Raw genomic sequence first — 26,069 nt, forward strand, 5'->3', positions numbered from 1 at the left:
GGATGTGGTCACTCAGGCTCCGCCCGGACAAATTCGAGAACAAGCCCTCCACGCGCCGTGAATTCATGCATAATTGGCGGCGAGCCGGCGGCCGACGGCGCCCATTCATCAGCGGCCGTGGCTGGCCGGCTGTAAATTCTGCGGCGTCCCACCGGCCGACCTGAGTCGGGTGCAAGAGTCACCTGGTAGGACAGAGGCGTCCGCCGACCACGCCGTGCCCCGGCGCCCCCGCGGGCCCCGCAGCCAACGGACACCCTCCTCTGCGGTCAGACGACCACTGCCGGAACCAGCACTTAGTCGCGCGTAAAATCATATTGCATGAAATTACACGTGTCGCGCATAATGACTACACGTGAATATCGTTAGATGCGCTTAATCACACAGGGGAGCACGACCGCGGATCGAGGCATTACCGTCGGTCGCTGATGGATGGCGACGTTCGATGAAGGCCGGCCGAGCTGCGCGCACCGGTAAACATAGTCGGGCCACTACTGGTTCGGTTATTTATCGCCGGTGCCGACCGGCCGGCCGGCCACTCACCGGCCAAAGGTGGCCATTAGGTACCGGCTGGAGCGCCGGCCCGCACCGCGAAGCGCCACGAAGCGCCGCTTTCCGGGAGGCTGAGCGCTGGGAGGGCGGCGGAGCGGCGCATAGCTCAGCGCTGATGGACAGTGAGTCACAGCGGACGCGCTAATTGGTGCGCCACTGCACGGCGTGCACAGACGTCTGACGCACCTGTGCACGGGTGTCTGACGCACCGCGCACCGCCGATGGTATCTCCGGCCGGCGGCTGGGATCGGGACGGACGGACCCGGAGCTGGCACTGCTGCAAGAGATCCCTCGTCCCCCGGAGGTAGCGCCTCATGTTCCCCGTCCCTGCAGCAAGCCAGTGTCCGGTTCCCAGCGAGATCTGATCACAACGCGATCGAGGCCCGACATTTCACACGATACGAGAGCTGGTGCCACCAAGACCTGACGACCGACTCGAATCACCAGGTGCGATCTAGTCTGAACCAGCAGTCTCGTTCCGTGAAATTTGCGACTCTTTGAGGATGCTCTGACGCTAGTCATAGAGCCAGGTCACTCGAACACGGCGTGGGGCGTCCTCGTCGATTATCACCCCGTTGTCTTAAATTCGTCACCTGTCCTAGCATTGCCCCCTGCAGGTCCAACCAAACGCTGCAGATCATCGTCCGCTGACGCAGCGCCTCGATAGTGAGTTACCGAGTCTTCAGAACGAATTGACAGGTGCATCCCACCACTCAACAGTCGGCTGACTGGTTCACTCGGCTCATCCTGTAATGACTTCACCGCCGGTCAGCGAAGTCTGGTCTTCGCTCAGCTCCCGTGACTTTTGACGATGATTTCTCGGTGGGTTTTGCCGCCGTCATCACTGCCGTCACTTCCGTCATCCGTCGTCTGGCGTCGGCGCTGGCGGCGCCGTGTCGGCAGCGTGTCGGCCCGTCAGCCTCGATGACAGATGAGACGGTTCCAGGTGACGGCCACGTCGGCTGCGGCGGGCGCCGGGACGTCCAGCGTCGTCACCGACACCCATCATCGTCAGGGCTGGGCGTCGGACCGCAGACGGACCTCCGGGGGTGGTCAGCGACCGACGGGGTTCCCAGGGGATCAGCGGAGCTCGTGAACGATATTCAGTGCGTGGCGCTGGGACTGAACAGAGCGCAAGTAGAGCTTTTGGGAACATTTGGCATTCGTGACAATTAAGGACATCGAGCCTCGATAGATATTGATAGCCGCGAAATGGACTTGCAAAGTCCAACACGGATGCCCAAGGGTTTTGGATCAGCAACAAAGCTTCAGGATTTCATTCCATGAAAATCAGGGACGTCTGGGCATGAAGGAACCTCCAGAACTGGTGCCTTGATGTGTGAGAACCGGACCACTGCTGACACGCTGATGAGCCCACAGCGCGCCTTTCTCCAGGTCCGGGACCGAAGCTGTCAGTGGGAGGTCGTGCGGTCGTCCCCGCCTCTGACTCCCCGACGCCAGGAGGTGGGGTGAGTCATTGGGCCGAATTCGGCACACGGCGGCACTTCCCGGACCGCTGGCCCGTCGGCGTCGACAGCTGGTCCGTCGGAGTCGACAGCCGGCCGACGATACAAACCACACCCCAACCCCATCCCCGCCCCAGGGACCGGAACCTCGCTCCTGATTTGACCTGGGAATGGCCCCCGAGGACACGTTGGGGTTCCGGAGGTGTTCACGGTTCAACGCTTTCGCAGGGCATATGACACACCAACGTCAATTGCAAACGTCGTGTGTATTCAGTGTGGCTGGCGGAAACGGCAGCAGCGATTTAATGCGACAGGTCAGAAGGGTCGGGCTATATCGGGTAGGGACCACTGGTTCCGGTCGCGCGCAGCCCGTCTATGCAATGTAAAACTCGTAATGGGGCGATGAAAGCTCATTGAGGGATATTGCACAGCGTATAATCTAGAAGTTTGACTTTAGTACAAACACGCACTGCTTAGAAAGGTGATAAAAGTGACGCAATGTTATCTGAACTGAAGAGGATTTTGTCTTGTGTGCATACGAAAGGTCGCAAATATTAGCCTCTGACGAGGTCGAAAGCGATTTTAAGCCGAGCGTCGATGTTTGCCTTTGATGACGACGCCACAGATCAAACCTGTCTTCCTATTAGATCAGGAATTAGTCCAACTTAGCGTTTTTCATTTCGTGTCAGGCTGACACCATGCTATCTAATTCGGCCCTTAGCTCAAACACGGCACTCTGTTCAAACTTCACAGACCCGGCTGACCTCTACGCGCTGGGGATACCCAGACTAATTGCAGGCCTTGGCGGTCGTCCAGTATAGCAATACCGCCGACAGCGTTGAGCTGGTGGCATGCGGGAATTCAACGCCATTGCTGGACACGGGCTGAGGGTTTGGATAAGGCTAGGAGATTATACGGGCTCAGTGGCCTCACTCTGCGTCCATGTGTTCCCTCCCCCTTCCAACCACCGCCGCGGCCACCACTTCTTAGGGCGTAACAAGTCGTGCCGGCATTTCGCATAAGCCTGTGTTTGTGCATGCTCGGTAATCCGCTAAAATGTATCACGTATACAGTGCATCAGGCGGCCGCTTGGCAAGTGCATGTCTGGCCAGGGCTATAGCCGTATGTTGTGGCATGGTTGTTGCAAATAAAACAAGATCTAAGCGATGATTTCGCCCCATTGCCAAAACATCGGTCGGAGTGGGGCTACTCGAGTTAAACGACTGCCGGGAACCGCAGTGGTCGCGGCGGCACTTTATGTGTCGTACATGGCGCGACGAGCAATACGGCGACGAGCCGGACCATCGACCGCGACCGTTTGCGAGCGCATTCATCAGCCGCCAGCACCTCGGCCGTCCGTAAAAATACCTCAAATGCCGCAGCGCCGTCAAGCTGTGCCGCCCCGCCACCCTGCGAGCGATCAACATCGACCGGCAATCGGGCGGCGGGCGTATGACCTCGCGACTCGTGCGTTGCCCTGCACCTCCGCCCTGCGCCCCTCACCGCCTTCGCCGTCGCCGCCGTTCGGGCGTAGCGTGAGCGTTGGTCGACGTTTTACCCAAAGCTGTTCGACATAGGTAATGGCCATCCCAACACGGCCACGACACACGCTAATTAAGACATGCCGAGGGGCGGTGCCGAACGGGTGGCGACGGACCATCGCCGCCGACATTGTATGGCCGCCGCTGAGTGTCGGATGTCGTGTTCGAGTTCAGTGTCGGTCCGCCCTGCGCCTGCCATAGGGGGCAGGGGAAGGACGGGGTGCGGGGCTCCCCTCGGCACCCCTAGCTGACTGGACTGCCCCTTTGTTCCCGGGCAGCTGATGGATGTCCAGACATTGTGTCGGAGCTGTTCGGGAAATGTGTGGCCGAGGCGTGATTATGGAAGTGTCCGCTTCGCGTGCTGCAACGTGATAATTGCGTGGCCGAATGAGTTCCGAAGGGCGCGCAGTTTGTCACTCTGGCACCTACAGTGGCCAGCGCCGAGTACCAGGTGTCTCTAATGAGCTTTTTTGTGAAAGGTCAGCCAAAGCCAAACCATAAATTAGAGGGCTCACGTCAGAGGGCAAAGAAAGGGTCATTGGCGCTTCCGTACAATTTGTTTGATGCTGAAAATAATTCAACACTCAAAGTGTCCGCAATATTCGTACCGTGTCATTCAATTCACGCTTACTTTCGCATTCACATTCTCCATAGCACCCTTTGTAATTGTGCTCGTCTTATTGCACGACCCCATTTGTCTGGAAAATACTTCAGACGCGAAGGTCTGTCAAGCAGCAATTAACCCTGCTGACAGCCCGGTTAGCCGACACGCTGTTAGCGAGGCGCGAGCCCTCTTCAGGCCAGCTCGGACAATGCTAACGCTGACAGATAATGGCCTCGTGGCCACGCTCTCATGTCGGTTGCACAATGCTCACTCATTGACATCGATCGTGCGCGCCGCCGCGATGAGAGGCAATCGTGCCGACACGAACACACCGGCCACGAGCCGCGAACGTGTCTCCCGCGCGGCAGCATCGGCCTCACACTTGCGGAGCCGAGATGGAGCAATCAGCTGATTAATTCCGAAGGCTGATCGGTCCTCCGGTATCTCTATGCATGACCAATGTGGCTCTGTCACGCTAGTCTATCCAAACGCGCACTGCGAGATCGCCGTCTTCTGTCGGACAAGTGGGATCGGTGCTCGGCTTCATACCAGTGAAATGAGCGGCAGTGCATGGATGCATTCCAATTAAACGCAATTTAACATGTTTCACTCATCTTTATGGTATACAACAATCATTCACACTTTATCACTTTTCTGAAACATCAAAAGCTATCATTTTGTCAGATGCTCTTAGAAGGGAAGCAATTCGATCAATAGTAGCAATTTGCAAATAACTTGCGCGCTATGGACGTTGAATGCGGTAATTTAGGCATCTAAAGCTGCCTATCTTCTGAGTCAGACGGTCGGTCATAACGCCTGGCCGTTGAATGGTAAGAGCCGGGTACAGGGTGGGCATTAGCTGGTGGATGTGCAACATTGACCCGCCCCTCAGCTCCCCACCGGCTGCGCTGGAACTGCCCGGGACCCGGACCTTCTCAGAGGAGCAGACACACCGCGCGTGACCTGAACGGTTCCCCACTACCGGGAACGTCTCTGTCTCTGCCTCAGCCGACGAGTCAAAGAGCAGCGTGCAATAATAGGAACACGTCATTGGGCACCGGTAATTATAGTCATTTTCACAATAACCATTGATTTATCTATCGATTTCGTGTAGCATCAGCTGTTTTATGGGTGTCATGACATGTAATCCGTCTTCATAGTTTGTAGGTAAGCCGGCTAACAAGCAACACACAATCACACTTAAACAGTGCAGGTATGTATTACCGAGTACATTGCGGAAATTCCTGGGAAAACGTGGACTCTCCGTGTCGAATTACCGGCGACAAGCTAAACCAGCGCTACAGGCGAGAATAGCTCATCAACTGGAGGTGACCCGCGGACGGCGACCCCAGCTCCCGCTCGCCATCTGTCCCGAATTAGCGACGTGGTTGGGCCTTCGACCGGACTTCGCTGCTGCCGTGCAGCCGAGGTTTTGTGCTTGCGAACGACACACCGTGACCTCCGCAGCCGATAGCGGCATCCGTTCAGCCGACACCATCCACCTCCCTGCAGTCTGCTATCCGCTATGACCGGCGCGGTACTTCCTGACCGATCCAGACCACCCGCCGTCGCGCTCGGAGACGGCCTAGAGAGACAAAAAGTCTGCTGCCTATCGACCGAAGCCGTGACGCCGTGAGGGCGGTCCGGCGCAGTGTGAGCGCGACGTGGAGGCGTCCGCGACGTCGTCACCGGCGACGCGTCGCTCATCAGTCGTGTTTTACAGGGTCGGAGCCGATGGAGCGCAGTGTCGGCCGTCACCGATAGGAATCGACGCTGTCGGCAGGCGGGTGTTCGGACGTCCGCCGCAACGGACAGCGACAGACGAGAGAGGGAGAGGGGGAGGGAAGGAGGGAGAGAGAGAGAGAGAGAGAGATAGAGAGAGAGAGAGAGAGAGAGAGAGAGAGAGAGGGAGGGAAGGAGGGAGGGAGAGAGAGATGGAGGGCGGGAGAGAGGAAGAGAGAGAGAGAGAGAGAGAGAGAGAGAGAGAGAGAGAGAGAGAGAGAGAGAGAGAGAGAGAGAGAGAGAGAGAGAGAGAGAGAGAGGAGAGAGAGAGAGAGAGAGAGAGAGAGAGAGAGAGAGAGAGAGAGAGAAGTAAGATGAAGGAGATAAGGAAAGAGGAAGCCGATCAGGATTGCAAACAACGAAGCAATTCTGTTCGTTCCTGAGTAGATCAGTGCCACCGTACAATCCATTCAGCCCAAGACATTGAAGCCAAATCCGCATTCTGCATAACTGTCCGATCAAAGTCGTGTCGCACTCATTGATTGCGCAAAAGATAATCCCGGCTAAGTGGGTCGTACGGAAGGATTGCGTCTCAGATAACGCGGAATGTAAACTACGATCGGTGTATAGAGGGGCTTAGGGAGCCGTTGCCATTGACAAATGGTTTAATCTGTCCCAGACCGATTCGGCCACTCCTAAAACTGGTTCGGCGGATCGGCACATCGTCGCAGTGTCGTTGGCCCCATTTCTAACCACCGCCTTAACCCGTGACCACGTAACGCACCGCGGCGGCGTGAAGCCCTTCGGCGGCGGGCCTCCGCGGCCACCTCGAGCCAATTACCGCTGACCGGGCGCCATTAGCCACGACGCCAGCGTGTTATCTGCCATTGGTCACGGCGCCGCAGAGGGTCGGCCGCCAGACGACCCGCGAAACAAAGAGCTGGGTGGTCGGCGCGCCGGGCGACACCCCAACCCCGACCGACCGACCGCCAGGTGCGTCTGCGCTGGCTGCGGGGCGACCACCGACCGGTGAGGGCCCTCGCAGGTCCCCAGACTGTGGTTTGGTCTGCTGGTTCGGCCCGGGCTAACCTGTTGATAAAAACAGACCGCATGTTCTACCGCGAGCGCAACTCCGTCTGGCGGTTGGAGACCGTGGCACCGCAGACTCACGCAGACGGGCTAAGGTCGGCGTCCTATCCCCAGAAATGATATCCCTGCCGGCTATAATAGCTGCATGCTACAATCCGAGAGGTAAGACTGAGATGGCTGCACCGAGATGTCGGGCTTAGGACAGGTCGCTGTCCCAGCAATTTATCTGGCCGTATTTTCTAGGACAAGTTACATTAAAAGCTGAGCTGTGCCTCAGAGACTGTGGGCTATTTCGTGCTGAATTTACTGTGCCATCACAGAGTGGCAACAGGCAGCTAGTAACCCGAGTCCCTGACAGGCGTACGACGGAGATCGTTAGTCGTTACTGGGCGAACGTGAGGCCACTCACCGTGCCCCGCAGCGGGCTACCACAGTGAGCTATCACAGCATGTAGTCACAGTGTGTCGTCACAGTGGATCGCCACGGTGCACTGCCATAGTGCCGCTCAAACCTGACAGGATCCGAGCTGACAGTCGGATGAAGGAGGGACACAATACTTCGGAGGTTCCGCCCATCTCTGTCACGGAGTCTTGGGCGCCCCTTGGGCAGATCGCACTGCTCACGGGTGGGACGGCTAGTAAGGCGAAGAAACGACAAGGGCGGTCCCATTATAATGCAAACATTGGGTAGGTAATCGTATGTGGACTACGAGCTAAGCGCGAAACTTAGGGAATGGTGAACAAGCTATGACCAGCCCCTCGACTGTGGAGAAAGGCTAGGCCAAGGTAAAGGTCAAACGCTGCTCGCCACAGACCGTGCATGCTCGCCCCCTTCAGCCCTTCACCGCCCAGTAGCGTGCTAAGATCGGAATGCCAGATAGCCCAGCGAGCCGGAAACAGGCGCCGAAATTGGGCCAGCTTGTTGGACATATCACAACATCAGTGAGCAGCGAGCATGCGCCAACTGCCGACTGGTGGCAGTAATCCGCGTGCGCGATCACTGGAGCACGGCCGCCGAGCTGCGAACATCGCCTCGGACAGCCGCGCCCCGCTGACCGCTGTTCCTTCCCAGGTCACCAAAACACTGAGTCACCGCCCTGTGGTAGCCTCACGAGGTCTCTGTTGCTGCTATCGCGCCACGGAACGCCCTCCGTGTTCCTTCCACATCCTCCGAGCGGCCGCAGTCGTCCGCCGGGACCGCCCCACGCACCCCCGGATGGTGGTGACACAGGAAGTCTGCCACCGCTGCCGAGTGCCACGGGACCGTGACGTGTCCTCTGCAACGTTCGAGAGATCACCAGGCTCGCGGCGGAAGTCAAGGCAGCTGCTCACTGTGTTTGATAAAGACATCCGGTAGCCTGCCGCAGACGGACAATGAGATGGTTAGACGGCACCGGTTATTGTCGCGCAACATTGTCACGCTGCTGTTGTTACGTGATGACTGGTGTCCATCAAAGGCAAAACTACGGCCTTTGCGCTTACTATTTTTCTTTTTCCCAACTCGGCGTTTTCCTAGCTTCACTGAACGGCGTTGGTGATATTTTTACCTTTATTTATTTGCATTTAGTGTACAGTATCATAAGATGCAAATATTTACGAAGACAAAATGCTGAAAAGCTATGAATAGGTATTCGACACGGTCGCAAGAAGCAAACAACTTTGGCTTCACCAGCTTTACTTATGGACAACTCTGCATATATGACCGGAACTGGATGAAGTTGTAGGTATGTATTGCTGATCTGAATTCGACGGAAAATGGTATTTTATTCAACAGCTTCTAAGAAAATGTCACCATAAATAACTTGCTATCCAGCACAGCTCACGACCTCAGGGATCAGGTAAGTGGGCGCCACGTCACCTAAATGGACGCGGCGGCGGCGCCTGTGACGTCATGGGTCACATCGCGATTGGTATGCTGCAGTGAACGGGTCGCCATATCGTCCTGTCCCGGAGCCGTCTGCCGGTCTCCCTGGGGACTCCCCAGCACGCCTCGGGCCATGACTGCGTCTGACCCGCGACGTCTGATGTCCCATCCTAGTCAGCCTCCCCAGACACTAACCCATAGATCCTAGATAATTCGTAAAATTGCTCGGAAAAGTGCGTCTGGAGAGCGCTGCTCGCGCAGTGGATGCGTTCTCCCGGGAGGGTGCCCGTCGCGTGGATGACACTCGTGAGGGATGTGCCGGGTCCTGAGACGGAGTTTGACACGCGCAGTTGGCCTTTACGCAGCCCGAGGGTGAGGTATGGGGCGAGACTCGCGGGGTGACGGCGGTGCAGCGCTGCTGTCGAGCGTCACGGGTGGTGTTCTGGTGACGAGCTCAGAGCATTGGTGGAGAGAGGGGGGGGCATGGAGCTCCGGTTGGGGCAGCGGCCGTCGGCTGGTCATTTTATTCAGTTAGAGATTTGTGACACTCAAATTTTTGTCAAGCCGCTTTGGCCTGGTCTGCCTTTATGTCAATTTCACCCATTCTCTCTCTCTCTCTCTCTCTCTCTCTCTCTCTCTCTCTCTCTCTCTCTCTCTCTCTCTCTCTCTCTCTCTCTCTCTCTCTCTCTCTCTCTCTCTCTCTCTCTCTCTCTCTCTCTCTCTCTCTCTCTCTCTCTCTCTCTCTCTCTCTCTCTCTCTCTCTCTCTCTCTCTCTCTCTCTCTCTCTCTCTCTCTCTCTCTCTCTCTCTCTCTCTCTCTCTCTCTCTCTCTCTCTCTCTCTCTCTCTCTCTCTCTCTCTCTCTCTCTCTCTCTCTCTCTCTCTCTCTCTCTCAATATTACTCTCTGATCACTCGTTTACAAGTTATGTATGCATGGTGAAAAACAACCAGTTGGAGTTTGCTGATAGTACCTACTCACTAATCAGTCAACTGTTAATACAGGATCCATATTTTGCTTTATATCCTTATCAACAGAACATGCGCTATAATTCAAGAGAAACATCGTTTTATTTTGGGGATGATTGAATTTAAGATGATGGTTCAATGGACAACTATACTCGTAAATTTGTCGCGTTGAATATCAATGAGTGTAGGTAGCTGTGAACTTTAAACCACATTGGTTGATCGATCGAGAGGAGACCAATAACCATATCTAAGAAGAAACGTCACGAAATCTGAGCTTCAGTCCCCATAACTGTCATTAGAAATTGAAAACGGTCGTTAGTGTGGCTTCTCATGATGATACTAAATACATCGGCAGCCTTTCGATTTCATAAAATCCGATCTTCTTTGCTGATATAGTTGCTTCGGGGCTCGCTAAGCCGGCGCCGTCACATAAAACTACATCAATGTGAAGTTCTGTCGATTTACAGCCTCATATCTGAAATATTCTCTCATCACGCCAAGTTTGTTGTCGATGACAACAGAGCCTTTACCGGGTGTTCCGAAAAAAGTGTCACGATTTTAGTCACGTGCGATTTCCGTAAAAATTGTCCGAAATAGTTTGGCTTAAGATATGTTGCTCACAACCCTTGTCGATTTTGGTGGACAAAACGGTTCACCAAAATCTACGATGGTTTTCTCGCCAGAACAAAAAATCAAAATCGTCCGATTATGGTTCGAGACGAAATCGTACGTCACCGTCCGCCGCCGACTTCGACGCGAGTGTGACATGGAAACTCGAGATCTGCCCTGCAACAAACTCATTGCAAGGTTTGTTAACCATTTTGAGACAACAGGTTCAGTCCTGAATACTCACAGGGGCAGCAGCGGCAGGCCAGCATCGGTTTCAAAGTCCCCAGAGACCATCGCGGCCGTGCGAAATTCCGTCATTGCCAGTCCCAAGAAGTCGCTCCGTCGACGCTCTCAACAGCTCGGACTTGCTAAAACCAGCGTAAGACGCATCCTATGCGACGAGCTAAAACTGTCATCGTACATAATATCCACCAGACATAAGATGACGGATCGGGACAGGCAAAAGCGGCAAGTCATGTGTCAATGGATCTCCAACAAGATGGAGAGGAACGCGCGGTGGGTGAACCGAGTCTGGTTCTCAGACGAGGCTCACTTCCACCTGAACGGTGCGGTGAACAACCACAACAACACTTTCTGGGGTAACTCACCACCGGAAGAAGTAACGGAGAAGCAGCTGAAGGGCCCGAAGGTCACTGCCTTCGTGGCCTACAACGCCACTCACGGCCTCCTCGGTCCCTACTGGTTCGAAGAAGATGGCCGGACCGTCACCATCAATGGCGAGCGCTACCGCGAGGTCATCCGGGAATTCTACGCGGATCTGACCGATATGCTCACCGATAACCAACTGCAACAGGCATGGTTCATGCAAGACGGAGCTCCGCCTCACACTGCGCGTGAGAGTATCGAATGCCTTAAGGAGCTGTTCAACGCTCGCCTCATGTCTCTCGGCACCGCCCATGAGTGGGCTCCCCACAGCCCTGATCTCAACCCGCTAGACTTTTGGCTGTGGGGGGCTGCCAAGGACACTGTGTACGCAGGCAAGCCCAAGACACTGGTCCAGCTTAAGCAGAACGTCGAAAGATACCTGCATCAAGTCGGTCCCGAGACTCTGACGAAAGTCGCTGAGAGTTTCCAGGCCAGAATCAAGGCGTGTCTCAACCGCGGTGGTGCCCATATCGAGAACGTGAACTACAAGAAGTTCGCGTAAACTTGTGATCGCAGGAACTCCTCTGCCCTCTGGCAAGGAGTTATAGCACTGATACGAGAGTAACCTTGTTGAAAAACGACAAACGTGAGCTTTCATATGGTGTATGTTTTAATGCGTTAATACTTGTCAAGCGTTTATAATACACGTTTGAAACTGTGACACTTTTTTCGGAACACCCTGTATGTCTGAATGAAGCAATGCGTCTCCCTGGATTAAACTGCAGGCGACTCGGCTTTATCTAGATACTTGCAGTGGCTGGTGGGAAAACAACAGACGGGTGCGCTGCCGGCGAAATAGCGCCCGGATAACTGAAAGGAATTTGCTATCTCTTGCGTATTCTAGGCCACCACACTCATTTCTCGAAAACATCCCAAAGAGCAAACAAACTCGCTCCAAAACAACTGCTGGCCGCACTTCGCAGTCGGCTCGGCGAGGCCTGTGTCGCCGCCGGCACCATAAAACCAACTGTTCACTGTCGGAGCGCCGACGCTACGACGGAAGAACACAAAAAACGGCGCACTTTATTCCGGCGTGCGCGCTGCCGTCGCCACCTCTCTAAAAGTCGCTCCCGTCACAGACGACGTGCGGCAGTCGACAGGACCCGAATTTCATTAGGGTTGACCCCGCCCGAGGCGTGGGACAGGTCACGACAGCAGGTCACGGTAGCGGCGGTCTCCGGCGGCGGGCTGACGACGTTTCCGACGGGGCGGGCGCCGTCTGACAAACGGCCGTCGACACGTCACAGCGAGTGTGACGTGCGGGACAGGGGCGGGCATTTGACGGAGTTCTGACAGATGTGAACCGGCACAAAGGGCTCGCTGTGCCGCCGTCGTCACACCCAAAAGGTGGTACTCAGGTGACGAATCAATCACCGGGGAGACAGCGGAAGTCGACGGCACAGTCGGTCCTGAACGCGCTCCGTCTCTGCCGAGTGACGGGTGCGTCACGTGACGTTTTGTGTGACGGCTGACTGTGTGACACGGTATGTGACGGTGTGACGCGATCCGATGTGCACGAACCATGGGATCAATCGATAACAATGGAGACATCCCTCTGAAGAACAGAGACAACATCCGTCTTCCCCGAATCTCGCGTCATTTGATTCCGTTGAATTTCGCTCAGCTCAGCGGGCCTGACATCTTGATATTCCAGCACATGAATCGCCGCCTTCAGACATGGCGTTTTTCGCTGATGCTGCAACAAATAGATTCGCCCGAAAGCGCATCATAATATATGCTCTTTCCACGATCAAGGTAGCGCGATAAACCACGTCATTTCACCACCCACTCGAGGCATTCGATCATCGATGACTCGTCAGTGACAAACTATGGGCGTTGAGCCGCCGTAGCTGTCAATGACAAATGTTTGGCAGCATCTGATAGTGGCGGCATTACTCGTTGATAGTTAATGACGTCACTGGGGCAATCACGACGCCGACAGAGCCGTCACGGGAAGTTGCAACACCATGGTGTCAGCCGTCAGGACGGTGAACCGCGGCCATTTTGATCTGAGTTAGCCGTGAGTCGGGGGCACAGCGTGCTCTACGCGGCAGCGTGTGAGTGGTCGCGCGGGAAACCGTGAGAACAGATGAAATCAACATGTTCCAATCGGCACTCTGCAAAAGTGTCGGGCGTCCATGTTCTGTCCGGGACATGGGAGAGTTGCTGAGGTGTCCAGATAGCGTGATTTCTTTATCGACTGACTTTGTTCCCTGTATGAGACCGTCTCTGTTTCTCTGAACGGAAAAGTCTTGAACCTAAGATTGGTTGACCCGTCTTGTTTTTCTAAAGATGAGAATCTACAAGTTTCCTTATGTACAAATATATTTACAAAACAAATAAAAAGCGGGACAACACAATGCATTGAATATCTTGTTCACTACTTGCTTATCAAATGGAGTAAAAAGTAAACGTCTTTTCATTAACTATTGAATATTTTATTTCGTCATTTGCAATTAAAAGATAATATAAGATGATGCCCTTTTGTACACTTCTAGCTTCCTCCCGTACCTTGGCACAAAGTCATACAGGTAGGCGCGTCATTCCTTAAGTTCATTCTATGCATGGCCAAAGGCTGAGAAGGACCGGGCAACTTTGTTCGAAGAGACGCTGAAAAACTTCGTCGCATGATTGGGTTGCAGCATTCATTGCTCAATGAATCCGTGATGGTCATTGGCTATCCATTTACCTTACAAAGATAGTGTGCCTCAAACAAATGCTGTTAAACTGACTCAACTTTGATTATTTACGGCCTATATCCATTTTGGTGCCTACTGCCTACGCGAACTAAAAGCACAAAGTGTCCGTTTATGATAACTGATAAGTGATATCGATCTTTGAAGGTCACTGCACGGCCCTGATCGGTTCAAAGTTGAAGGTGGACAGACTTCACACAGAAAAACACCACAGAAAACCGGTTTCAGATTGCCTCAGGGATAAATCATGAACATATACCGTTCTGGCGTCATGCTACTATCCTACATAATGTCAGATGACCGGTATCTACTCAATAGCTCTCACAAAACCTCCCAAAGCAAGTTAGACATTGTCCTGACTGACTTCACTCTGTCACCATCTACTTGGCATAGCTCTTCTCCTCCGACTTCAGCGCCGAGTGCAGGCAGAAGGCGAACAGCACCATGAGGATCTGGAAGAAGCAGAGGAAGAGCGTGATGCCGGCGATCCATCCGGTCTTGATCTGCAGCATGAAGGTGATCTCCTGGGAGCAGCTGTTGGCCCACTCGTTGCCCTGGATGGGGTCGCGGCACGTGTTGGGGGTCGGAATATGCCACTGCTGGTAGTCGCCCGAGCCGTTCCCGCCGCAGCAACCCACGTACTCCTGAAAAAGGAGAGGGGACAGAAGTGTTAGAGGGAGGTAAAGAGCACAAAGGACGTCAGGTTAGCTCCTGCAACAAAAGGGGAGGAATTAAAAAAAAATCATGGGATGGGTTCAGTCTCTGCCCTCCAATCTGTCTGTCTGTCTGTCTGTCTGTCTGTCTGTCTGTCTGTCTGTCTGTCTGTCTGTCTGTCTGTCTGTCTGTCTGTCTGTCTGTCTGTCTGTCTGTCTGTCTGTGTGTCTGTCTGTCTGTCTGTCTGTCTGTCTGTCTGTCTGTCTGTCGGCCCGTCTGTCTGATTTTGTAGGTATCTGAGTTGAGTACGCATAGCGGCTGCTGCTGTAGGGTAGCATGTCTTTCGAGTCGCCCACACGATCGTGCTGACTGACTTCCTCAAGGTGTCGTGTGTCGATTCCGGTGGGCGTCAGCCGTGTCTCGACCCTTCAGGGTTCGTGAGTGAGGGCATATCTGAGACACTTGATACTGCTAGGACAGGTGAGAGCCGGGTGGTGCAAGAAGCATGCTCCAACAGAGGGGAGGCATGAATATGATAGTGATTTGATAGCTGTAATACAGTTATATAAAAAACTTAAGACTTCGTTACATTCATAAGTACAAGGGAAAATAAATTGAAATAATGTTGCGAAAGCTGGCAATAGCAGCAATGAATCAAATAAAAATTAAACAAGCAATAATGACTTGAATAACATAACGAGTAATGTAAACTTCGACTTATCTTGTTTTCCGTCTGGACTTGTATAAGCCTTACGTTTTCACGACTTGAAAGATGCTTTTAAAAGGAAAGCAAATTTTAAGTATATTATGTAAGCAGCTGTATTAAATAATAATAATAATTAGCCGAATATCCATATTTTAGCGAAAGGTTGGCCTTTGTTACAGTTTTGAAAATATGTAGAGCGCTCCCCCAGGCTGGAAAATCGTTGCATGAAAACGTTGGCGCACCGACCGGGAGGTGGCGGCCGCCCGGGCAGTGGCGGTGTGATTTTTGTTCGTCGCGCTGCAGGTGTGGGTCCCCAGCGGCCATTGAAGTCGGCCAGCCGTCAGCGCGTGTATTGATTTGAGCACGGTCGGAGGGTGAGGCAGCAGACACCAGCAGTGACCGGTAGAGGTGTGTGTACCGCCACTTAGCACCGCACTCGTCCTAGGAGCCACCGGCCCGCCAGCGAGCGTGTCAGAGATACTGGTCAATGTAAACCGGCCACGGTTAGTAGGACGCCTACGCCGAGGGACACCGCCGCCCTCGTCAGCGCGCGGGGACCGGACTCGAGGGCTCCCTAACAACAAACGCACACCGTGTCAAGGGGAATGTAAACATTTGGACGACCATGACGAACTCCAGACCAAACGCGTGCCATGTCGGGTCATGTAACTTTAATGTGTGTGATAGATTATACGGCTTTAGCCAGGATTATTTAGTGGTTAAGTATCACTGACATGCCTCTAAATGAGATACGCTTGACTGCAGCGCTAACAAGAAACCTGACTTTTTAAATCATTGCAATATCATCTTCCACTTCTTTCTTTTGTCGGTTGAGCCTGCGCAGTCCATTTCTCCGACTGCTCTACGGAATGTATTGATCCTGGCCAATTCAATGTGAAATATGTGCCAAGGAAGCGGTGCTTATGTGCATTCGCTCAGGCCTCCTCCTCGGAGAAACACGCGCCAGAAATGTGGGGCACACGCGAGCCCCGCTGCGGAAAAAGACCACTTCACCGGCCGGACGACTGATAATGTAATCCACTTACGGGCCATGGACGATGAGTTACGACGGAATCACACGCAAACGACGATTCTCTTTATCATAAACGGTGGCGCCGTCAGGTTCTGACCGCATGAAACGAAATAATTAATGGTCCGCGTTTTCAGCGTCATTCATTTACATTCTACTTCATGCAAAAGACGGGCGCAACATCAAAGCAGTGGACGTCACTCAATGACCCGAGCCGAATTACCAGGAACGAGAGATAATGATAATAATAATAAATTACAATGATGAAAATGAATGCACCAACAAAATTTAATGAGAAAATAACCATAAACGCTCCAATTTGAGCGCTGATGAACAAAACGACGTACGCTTGATTAATTTCATTGTGCATCTAAATTCAACCGCATTTGCATTTCCTCAGCAGTGAAACTCAAACCGTTAGTCGCAAAGTACCAGCCAGCGACGGGAATCGAACCCAAGTCGCAACGTTACCTGAATCATGTCGAGCACCCAGCGTGCATCCTTGTCGTAGGAGTAGCGTGCCACCATGCCCGTCAGCTGGTTCTGTAGCCACGGGTATATCTTGGAGTGGTAGATGCCGTTGGAGAGGGTGTAGGCGGCGCCGGCCATCTCGAACACGAAGCAGACGGCCAGAAGCAGCACAAATACCTGGGGGTGCCGGGGGGGGGGGAGACTGTGAGACTGATCTGTGATGACAGATAACATCGTCCTTTTTATCGCAATTTAATCAACAATAGCTTAGTAATTTTGAAAACTTTTGGTGCCTCAGCAAATTCGTTGCCATTTGCTTTCATTGATTGTATTTGAGATATTCAAACTCATAAAAGAAGAACATAAAAATGACAACGATTATATGATGAATATAAGCAAGGAGCTAGCCAGTTTCAATCTAAATTTGTTAATACGGTTGCAATATAATGTAAATTTATGCAAGTTGTAGCATAATTAGTTCAAAGTTGTCATTACGACGGGCCATGCTAGCCGCTAGGAATAAGCTGGAGAACCCTCCTCTTTTCAGCCATCCCGTCCGTCTGACCTTGAGCATCCAGCGCGCCTCGGTGATGACGCCGCAGCAGCCGAAGAAGCTGACCACCATGACGATCAGGCCGATGAACATGAGGATGTAGATGCCGGTCCAGTAGTGCTGCATGCCCAGGCCCTTCACCCACTTCTGGAAGTCCTCATCGAACCGTATCCACAGGCCCAGGGCGAAAATGATGGCTCCCATCAGCTGTCGACAGGAAGAGTATCGCAGTGTGAATGGGTGTGATGAAGTTCGCGCCTTCATGATTAACGTGGTGGTATTGGAAGCAGAACGATGGCGGTAGTGAGCAATAAGCGTTCACCCTGCCTAAGTATAGTAAGTAAATAATCACATGTTCCAAGTTTTTTGTGTGAATTTTATCTTTAAATTGTTTCATCCCGCTGAAATATAATATATCTGTCGGAACATAAGTGATTTCTGCCTAGAGGTTAAAATTGTATTTGGTATAGCTACCGAAGCCCTCTTTTGTATCGAAGTCTAGACATATTTTTCATTCGAAATTGCTCGACATCACAATGCTTATATAGGTGAAGCTCTATATGAGAACAACTATTCGGCGTAATGCCTCTTTGCAAGCGGCAAGTGAGATGCATGACTTATGTACACGCATGAACAGCTCGGCTGCGCTTCCGTCGCTCTACTGGCACATACTTGCTGCCGTCGATGAGTTGGCACTACCCGAATTAAGTTATGAGGTCCGTGACGCGCCCAGTTCATCACGTTACGGCTTTCCGTCACGCACGGCCGCACCACCGGAGCAGAGCTCCAGCGCACGGGCCGTGCCATTACACAAGGGGTAATGGTAATTTTTGTTTGTACCCCGTGCATGTCACGGGACCGCATATCACCGCGCACTCCTGATTTTCTGATTTAATTAGCGGGTACTGCCTGCATGGTGATATACTGGTAACAGTATATCACCATACTGGTAACAGTATATCAGTGGTTTGTAACAGCTTAAGAACACGTCTAGAGTTTCTTTCTTTCTATGTGGTGCCATATTGTAATGACACATAACAGCCCGCACAATGAATGCCACAGGAAGTAAGGAATGCTAGTTCAGCGAGTTTTGCATGCGGGGAAATATTGCACACCTGACACTCTCATGCCGATAGTTGTTTCTACGAATGCACAAATACATAAAGTGGTGCTAATATTATAAATAAAATGCTATTTTAACGTTGCACATTACATGAAGCCGTGGGTAAGACACGTTTTACCATTCCACTACAATATTTTTGTGAATGTAAGTAATTTTCAGAAACTTCATTAAAAAAAGTTATCTTTTTCAAAAGGAAGGTGGCATAACGCTTACCTTTCACAACTCAATGCGTTGTTTAAATGCCTCTGTGAGTACTTTCCTTGCTTAAAAAGTGCTTTGAAAATTTCCCGCTCCGAAACTCTTGGAGGCGAAATGTTTCGGCTCAAGTCCAGGCCTGTGCTGTGTTCGATCGGGTTATAATGAATGTCGGATGGTTGCCATAAAAGGACGAGGTATTATCATTAACCCTATTAGTGGCAGGGGGGGTTGTTTTTATCCACCCCTCAGGTTTTTCGGGAATATCTCCGAAACCGCTGAAGCTACGATGCTGAAATTTTCTGACTTTTCCTAAAACTAAATTGGGCACATTCCCCGAAAATTTCAAGTTAATAACTTTACCAGGGGCGGCTCCAGAGCACTGGGAATTGGGGGTCCTATTCGTGAAGCGAGTCATTTGGGCGAAGATTACGATGCTGCACCAGTTTTACGAACAGTGAATAAAAGGTATCATGTGATAACATATACAGTTATTGTGCATCCTCTTTTGACACGTTTTTGCTATAATAGGCGGATCCAGGCGTCCAAAAAGGGGGGTCATGGTTTACCTCCCAACATAGGTGCCCTGACACCGCCTATGCATTACCAATACAATTTTAGTCGTTCTCTCATAAGAAAGTTATAACATAACAAGACCATTACCACCCTTTTTAGAAACAGTACCAACAAAAACCTTATTTACTATACTTTTTGTGTACCCCCAATCTCAATTATCTGTATCCGCCTATGATTTTTGAAAATGCATATTTTTAGGATCCATGTGAATTCCTGGTTCATTCTCTATCGATCGGCAAAAGTTGCGTTAAGATTGGTTCAGAAACCTGGCCGTGATAAACAGTCTAAAATGTATCTGCAATTTGCCCGTTTTTACCCCCCTCTACCCCCCCTATTGACATTTTTTAATTTTTATTTTTTAGAAATGTAGATCACGTTGAGCGAAATCGAATGCCGTTTGAATTTTGAAAATCGGCCCGTTAGATCTCGAGATATCAAGGGGGGTCGTAAACAGCCCCCCCCCCTGCCACTAATAGGGGGTAGCCAGGAGCCTGCCACTAATAGGGTTAAATGTTGATGAAAATAGAACTCTGTCCATGCATTTTGTTGGAAAAAATATTTCTCATAACATGAAGGAATGTGGCTTCTTCCCGTTTACTCCGTGAACTGCCTCTAAATTTAAAACAGTCTGGGTAATTAGACGCATGCAACTCACGAACTACGAAATCAGCACAATTGATCACCCTGAAACAATGCCAGCTGGGCAGCTTTAGGCACGAACCGTCGAAACTAAGTGAAAGGGAGTGAGTCTAAGCAGGCAGAAAGTGAAGGAGCGTCAGCAATGGCATGACTGAATGCATGCAAACATCAGATGCAAATGGGCCTGGTTAGTTCCCGGGGAATTTTCTTGGCGGAATCCGCTGCTGAATGGAGCTTGTTAGGTCGACTCTACATGTTTCGAACGGGCTCTTTAGACGTTGGTGTTGCCATCCACGGTTTTAGAGTTTTCACCGCAACATTCAATCATGAAACATCAAAACTATTTTCCCTTTTGCTCTAAAGTATTTGTTCTGCCAAATAATGCAAAGGCCACCAAAGTAACAGCGAACTTTCATTTCCCGATTTGCAGCAGCATTACATATTTCTTATGCCGACCCTTCCTAGCAACACATTTTATGTCAAAATGTAATGCGCAGTGGACTTCAGCAGAGTGGTGCAGCGTCGTCTTCTGTCAGCGGTCTACTTTTTCCTCAAACCCGGAAGGACCGGCTCATTCCCGACAGTATCAGACACTCTGGAGACGTTATTGAAGTCAATCGCCGAGGAGGCACGCCACCGGCCGCACAGGTCACGTCCGGCGAGTCGGCATCGATCGGCGCCCCGTTCACCCTGCAACAATTGGATCACCCAGCCAGTGCCAGCTCTGACCCAGGAAGCTCGACTTCGGGAGGTGTTGTGTCCAGAGCTGGTCTCGGCGTTCGCACGATTGGCATTCAACATCGGCCCAAACATCCCAAACGACATTAAGACTTGTCAAGAAACCTGATTTTTCAATCACGGATTGGAGTCGGGCCGCTCTTTTGAGTCGGCCTGCACTTCTGAAGTGACCTCTGAACAAAGGAGAGCAGACCCTCGATGTCCAACAGCCTGGCAGCATTTCCGCTAACTTCTCTCGTTACCTGAGTGGTACTCGGCTCATTGGTCCAACAAACACAAAGTTGGGAGCCGGGGGCATGCGAGCCCTTTGAACGGGGAGGTCGGCCGCGACAGCTCAGCCCCCGGGAGATTCGTGGCTGACAGCAGGATGGCTGAGAATGGCGTCACATCTCACGACCTTCAGCGTGTCCAACTTTGTTCAACACCCGCCGGACCGGGGAGTTTTGTCGACATTTGGGAGGCCATTGGAGCTCTGATCACACTGATGGGACACGGAAACGCAGCCGGAAAGGGCGGCAGGATGAGACCGACTTACCGAGACTACCAACGAACAACTGTGCTCCGACAGCACAATATGGCAACATCACACTGGGTTGGCATTCAGAGACCCACTGTTTTCTTCTTTACAGTCTCAAGTTGTAACAGACTCGAAAATGTTTTAATATTAAAAGAAGCATTATGCATTCTGGGGACAGTGAGTCATGACTGACATTTTTAACTTCATTGCCATGCTGTTAGACTACGATATAGAATCTCACTTTAGGGACGTGACCAAGCCCAAGAATGTTTCAAAGTAGGTGAGCATGTATCTGTAAATATATCAGTCTATCTGTCTGGTGGCTGCTATCAGTTTCAATAATACTGAGCAAAATAATGACAAGATGAGCTGTGACGAGCAGCGCTTAAAATGGTTATGTGGTCGCCGGGTACGTTTCATTGTTTTCTTGTGTTGGATTTACGGTTATGCTCCTCACCAGCTTAGGCCTCTGTCATGCCTGTCATCTGTCCCCTCTCGGCTCTGTCATCGGTCACGGTAGCTGTCGAATCGTTAGGCGGCCTTGGGAAGAGTTTAATTAAGCCGATACGTCCACTGAGTTGCCGGCTGTCGGCTCTGACAGCTGCCAGGTGACTGCAAGGCAACGTTCCGCCATAAGACCTGGTGCTAAGGGGCCGGCTCGACAGGAGTAGCGATTACCGATCCAGAGAACAATCCTGCACCAAGAGCTAACCTTTCCGTGGAACACTTTCTCATAATAAGTTACACCTCATCGGGTACACCTTGGTGTCACCTTGTGCGAGTAAGTTTATTCCGGAGAAGCTGAATGACAAAGTCCTCGGGGGTGGGTAGGAGAACGCGACTCAACATCTTTATTATTCCCTCTGAAAACTGAATGCTGTGCTATAGCTCGGTGCTGTGTGGGGTGACGGCGTCTAAAGCCCCCCGATCGGATCCAGCCAGCTCAGCAGTCTGAAATAGCCTCCGACCGGATACCCCGGGGACCGGGGGTGACCCGCATGGGTCGGCTGTCGTTCTCCCGGTGAATTTGTCACGGCTGCGGCCCAGGATAGCACTGCTGGTCTGCTCAGTCTCAGTTGCCGATTCAGTTTCAGTTCTCGGCGGCAGACCTCTCGGCGGCGACGGTGGCAGATCCGCTTATGCAGCAGCCCCGCAGTAATGCAGCAGACCGAGCTGTGCCAGCTCCGAGACTCGCAGCTCTCATCCTGCACTGCCGTCTTCTGTCGCTGATTAAACCGCAGTTAGCCGCACCGGAATTCACCGGCTATGTGGCGAGTTAGTATTGCGGGGGTGGCGGGGGCGGCGAAATGACTCGGACGCCGCTGAGTTTGTCTCCGCTGCGCTGTAATGGCAGCATCCGGGGCGGTGGGTGCCGTTTCGTGTAGCCAGCGGGACGAGGAGCGACTGCGGATCATGCTGTGAGGTGGGTCTGATGGGGGATCACTGGCGGCGATTCAGGTGAAGCCAAGACCGACGAGCTCTGAGCCGGCGAAATCCGCACTGAGGCGGCGCGGGGCCGAGCAAAGCCGCTCCGGTGTCAGAAAGTTCACACCAGCCTCAAAGGCGTCGAATGAAGCATTCGTATTCGCAAGAAAGTGGCAGTTATTTAATCCGCGCCATCCCTTTGTCTTTGTCTGAGAGAGAGCTTTTTTAACCCTCGCCGGACCTATTGGTTTTCTACATACGCGCCGGCCGAGGGGGGGGGGGGGCGGGTACGACCCCCCCCTCGCCGTTTCGCCCCTGGTGGAGCTAGCGCGTCGCGGAAAAAACGAGCGTGTGCGCCGTTACGAGACGCAGAGATTGGTACCCGATTTTAAGGTCCTAGGTCAACCGGTGACCTCTGAGGTCAGGTCAAGTGCCCCAAGGTACGGTTCAGTTTTTGGTGAACAACTTCGCAAAAAACGGCCACAGAGCGCCGATTTTGGCAGCATCGTGTTCGTCTCGCTCAGGCGCGTCGAATGATATACTTTTTGTCCGGGTTAGGTCAACTTGGGGTGTTGACCTCAGGTCAAGGTCAGGTCAGCACCCCCAGGTCACGAAGTTGGTCGAAAGGGGTCATGTCGCATATCATTCGATTCGGCAGGTCTTCCTGAGTCCATTGGTGGCTTTCCCGACTCGCTAGCTCAATTTGATCAAGAGTTATTGACGAAAAACTAATATGACCTTGATGACGTCATAAATGACGTCACGCAAGGTCAACATTGCAAAAGTGACGCATCTAACCTTGCAAGGAGTGCATAGAATCACGATTCTGTGTGCTTGAGATAGTTGGAAATCGTTCCCGGCGCCAGAATAGCAGTTTTCATTTTTCCCCATTGACTTAGTTATAATGGTGAGGTCACGAAAATGACCTGACCTCATATGACCTTTAGGAAAAATCCGAGATATACAAGTTGTGAGACTCATAATGGATACTAGATCCTGCAAGTTTCATTTCCCTGTGACATCTCCTCTGGCAGTGAGGGCGTTGCGAAGTTGCGACATCTGAAGACCGTGCAGAGGTTCACTTATGACGTCATAGGTCAGTGACCTGACCTGACCCAAAAATGCGTTTGGTGTCAAAAGATCCGGCTTGGATCAAAGGTCAGGTATGCCAAGTTTCAGCTCTTTATCGCCAGCGTGTTCGGAGCTATCGCGAAAAAACCCTATGGGGGGGGCGGCACCCGCCCCCCCCCCCTCGGCCGGCGAGGGTTAACATCTGGAGCGCGATTAACCGTGTCTGAATGGCGGATCGGAGAAATGGTGCCGCTGAGACTCGACATTAGAGCCCGATAAGATTTGTATTATTCGCAGATGGCTCGTTTCCGATCTTATCAAGCCACGGTTAGTGACTCCAGGTTGCTGGCGCAGTCAGTGTTCGAGCGGGGTGCAGAAACCGCTCTCCTGCTGATAAACGGCACCGTAATATAATTCAAATGATTTAATATTGACACACGGAACGATATACTGGCACCGGCGTAGCCAACATGATCATTAAGCCACTGCACAAATCAGCTGGCAGGCGTTTCCAGTGGGCGAGGCCACCACGCCGCCATCTTTGTTCCCACCCGCCCGCTCTCTGGCTCACCCATGACAGGAAGTTGAAGGCGAAGATGGTGTACTTGAGGCAGACGATGGTCTCCTCTTGGGGGCCCACGTAGTTCCCCTTGCCGGGCATGGCGGACGGCGCCTGTATCCGCACTTATTGCACCAAAATCCTCCGTGCGCCGGTTGACACTGCGTTTGTCGTCGCCCGAAGCACGGCTAGCGGTCGGCCAACTGACGGAACAGCGTCGAATCTCGTTATCGGTGTATCGCTGCCGGCCTGACTCACACTCCCTATCGGCGGGCTAACGTCCAAACACCGATAACGCACCGATAGTGGCACACCTGACACGGCGCTACACAGCCACAGGCGTTAGTCGCTTTCAGCATGTAGCCCCTCAGGTCATCACACAAAGCACGGTGTGCTATCTTATCGTGCACGGAGTGTCGAAAGGAGCTCTGCTGCGCGCCTGCCGTCGCCGGTGCTCCTGTGAGTCTTCTGTCGCTCGGTCTTCTCCGGGTGTCGGGTGGCCGCGCCGTGCGGCAGCGCTGTAGCTCTTTGTAAACTGCCAGATAAAGCCGACAGAGGACCGCCATGATTTAGGTTACGGCCGGCCGTAATGGCGCAACATCTTCTCTCGCCCATATCAATTTGCACGGGAACGGGCTCGTTCTGGCGCGGGAGGAGACCGGTGATCTCTGGGCAACAGGTTCCGCCGAGTCCTCGGCGGGATCCGCCCCCGCCCCCGCCCCCGCCCCCGCCCCCGCCCCTGCTTTGCCACCGACAGTGACACCGACACCGACACCTACAGTGACAGTGACACCGACACAGCCGGCGGTGCACGGCTAGCAACACATTGTTCAGGGCCACGAAAGGTCTCCTGGAGGTACATCAGCTTCTACTATCACATATTCATTTATTTAAAAAAAAAATAAAAGATAAATCAGCGGAATAAAAGATGCATCTTATTTCTCATCAATTGACACCATGTCACACTCATTTGCCCCTCGCCTTCATTGGCGTCTTCACTGTGAGGGTGGGTAACCTCTAAAACTAGCTATTTGCATTACTTAACGTGTCCTCTTGGCTCAGCTATCACGATTGCAGAGATGAAATTTACTTACTCATCTTTAATTTGGATTATTCCCACGGGACTTATTTTAAGTCACACAATATCAAGTCGTGATCTCATTTTGCTTGACATTTATTGCACATTCGGTGCTATTTACCCAGATAAGAATCGGTATTATTTTGTAAAAAGGCACGGCGAAGACAAATTGTCTAATTAGGGAAACGTTCATTTAACACCACGAACCATATGTCTTGAAGATGTATCGAGCCTATAGAGCACGCAAAGAGCTAAGCACAGCTCAGCTAAGCGAAAGCTGCAGGGCGGAGATGTGCACACCTAACGCCAAGGGTCACAAACTCGGTCCGTCTGTGCCGCTCCATACGGGCTCCGACCGCACGGGCCACGGTCGGGTCGGGTTGTGGCCGGTCGGGCGGGACTGCGGCCCACGTAATTTGAGGTCGTGTGGCTGTGGTGGGACAAAACTGAGGTCGTGTGGCCGTGGTGAGGCGACTCTGGGCTGTGGCAGCTGCGGTCCTGTGGGCTGCGGGCTGTGGCCGCGCGCTCAGTGGAGGTCTGTGATCAGGAGGAGCCGCCGCCACAGCCCACCTGCCGACTCCTCCCCAACTATGAGAGGAGGACGGAGGCGCTCCTCCACAGTCCTCCGCGTCGGCCGGCTCCTCCCACACTATGAGGAGAGGACGGAGGAGCTCCGCCACACTCCACCGGCCGGCCGGCTCCTCCCAGACTATGAGAGGAGTACGTAGGAGCTCCTCCACACTCCACCGCGCCGAGTAGTAAAGTAATCTTGCACCGCGCCGGCCGGCTCCTCCCAGACTATGAGAGGAAGACGGAGGAGCGCCGCCGCCTCCGGGCACCGGCGCTCGCTGCAGCCTCAGGTCGGGCCAGACGGCGCTGTGCAATTGCCAGGCGTGAAGACCAATGCAATTAATAACAGTTTGAGTGTGGCAACTGGCAGCGCTGGCCTCGGCGCTGAATTAGA

General features: G+C 52.6%; 2 protein-coding genes across 2 annotated transcripts; one reads left to right on the forward strand and one right to left on the reverse strand.

Moving 5' to 3' along the window:
• The first annotated feature begins 10,883 nt into the window (after positions 1 to 10,883).
• LOC122365503 lies at positions 10,884 to 11,576 on the forward strand. Its single transcript, XM_043336770.1, has one exon. It carries the CDS (start codon positions 10,884 to 10,886, stop codon positions 11,574 to 11,576), a length of 693 nt encoding a protein of 230 aa, XP_043192705.1.
• Positions 11,577 to 13,381: 1,805 nt separating this feature from the next.
• Positions 13,382 to 24,514, reverse strand: LOC122365504 (tetraspanin-2A-like). The gene is made up of 4 exons (XM_043336771.1): positions 24,040 to 24,514; positions 17,197 to 17,391; positions 16,632 to 16,808; positions 13,382 to 14,414 (listed from the first exon to the last, which is right to left on the reverse strand). The coding sequence occupies exons 1-4, from the start codon at positions 24,127 to 24,129 to the stop codon at positions 14,151 to 14,153; spliced, it is 726 nt and encodes a 241-aa protein (XP_043192706.1). The 5' UTR covers positions 24,130 to 24,514; the 3' UTR covers positions 13,382 to 14,150.
• Positions 24,515 to 26,069: the final 1,555 nt, after the last annotated feature.

Source organism: Amphibalanus amphitrite, unplaced genomic scaffold, assembly GCF_019059575.1.
Source record: "Amphibalanus amphitrite isolate SeventyFive unplaced genomic scaffold, NRLGWU_Aamphi_draft 000745F_arrow, whole genome shotgun sequence".
In the NCBI taxonomy this organism is placed as follows: domain Eukaryota; kingdom Metazoa; phylum Arthropoda; class Thecostraca; order Balanomorpha; family Balanidae; genus Amphibalanus; species Amphibalanus amphitrite.

Coding starts and splice junctions, on each gene's coding strand:
- LOC122365504 (XM_043336771.1), bottom strand. CDS start 24,129: ATGCCCGGCAAGGGGAACTACGTGGGCCCCCAAGAGGAGACCATCGTC. Junction 16,809..17,196: donor AGGCGCGCTGGATGCTCAAG/GTCAGACGGACG, acceptor CGGCACCCCCAG/GTATTTGTGCTGCTTCTGGC. Junction 14,415..16,631: donor GGGTGCTCGACATGATTCAG/GTAACGTTGCGA, acceptor CTCCTTTTTCAG/GAGTACGTGGGTTGCTGCGG.
- LOC122365503 (XM_043336770.1), top strand. CDS start 10,884: ATGTGTCAATGGATCTCCAACAAGATGGAGAGGAACGCGCGGTGGGTG.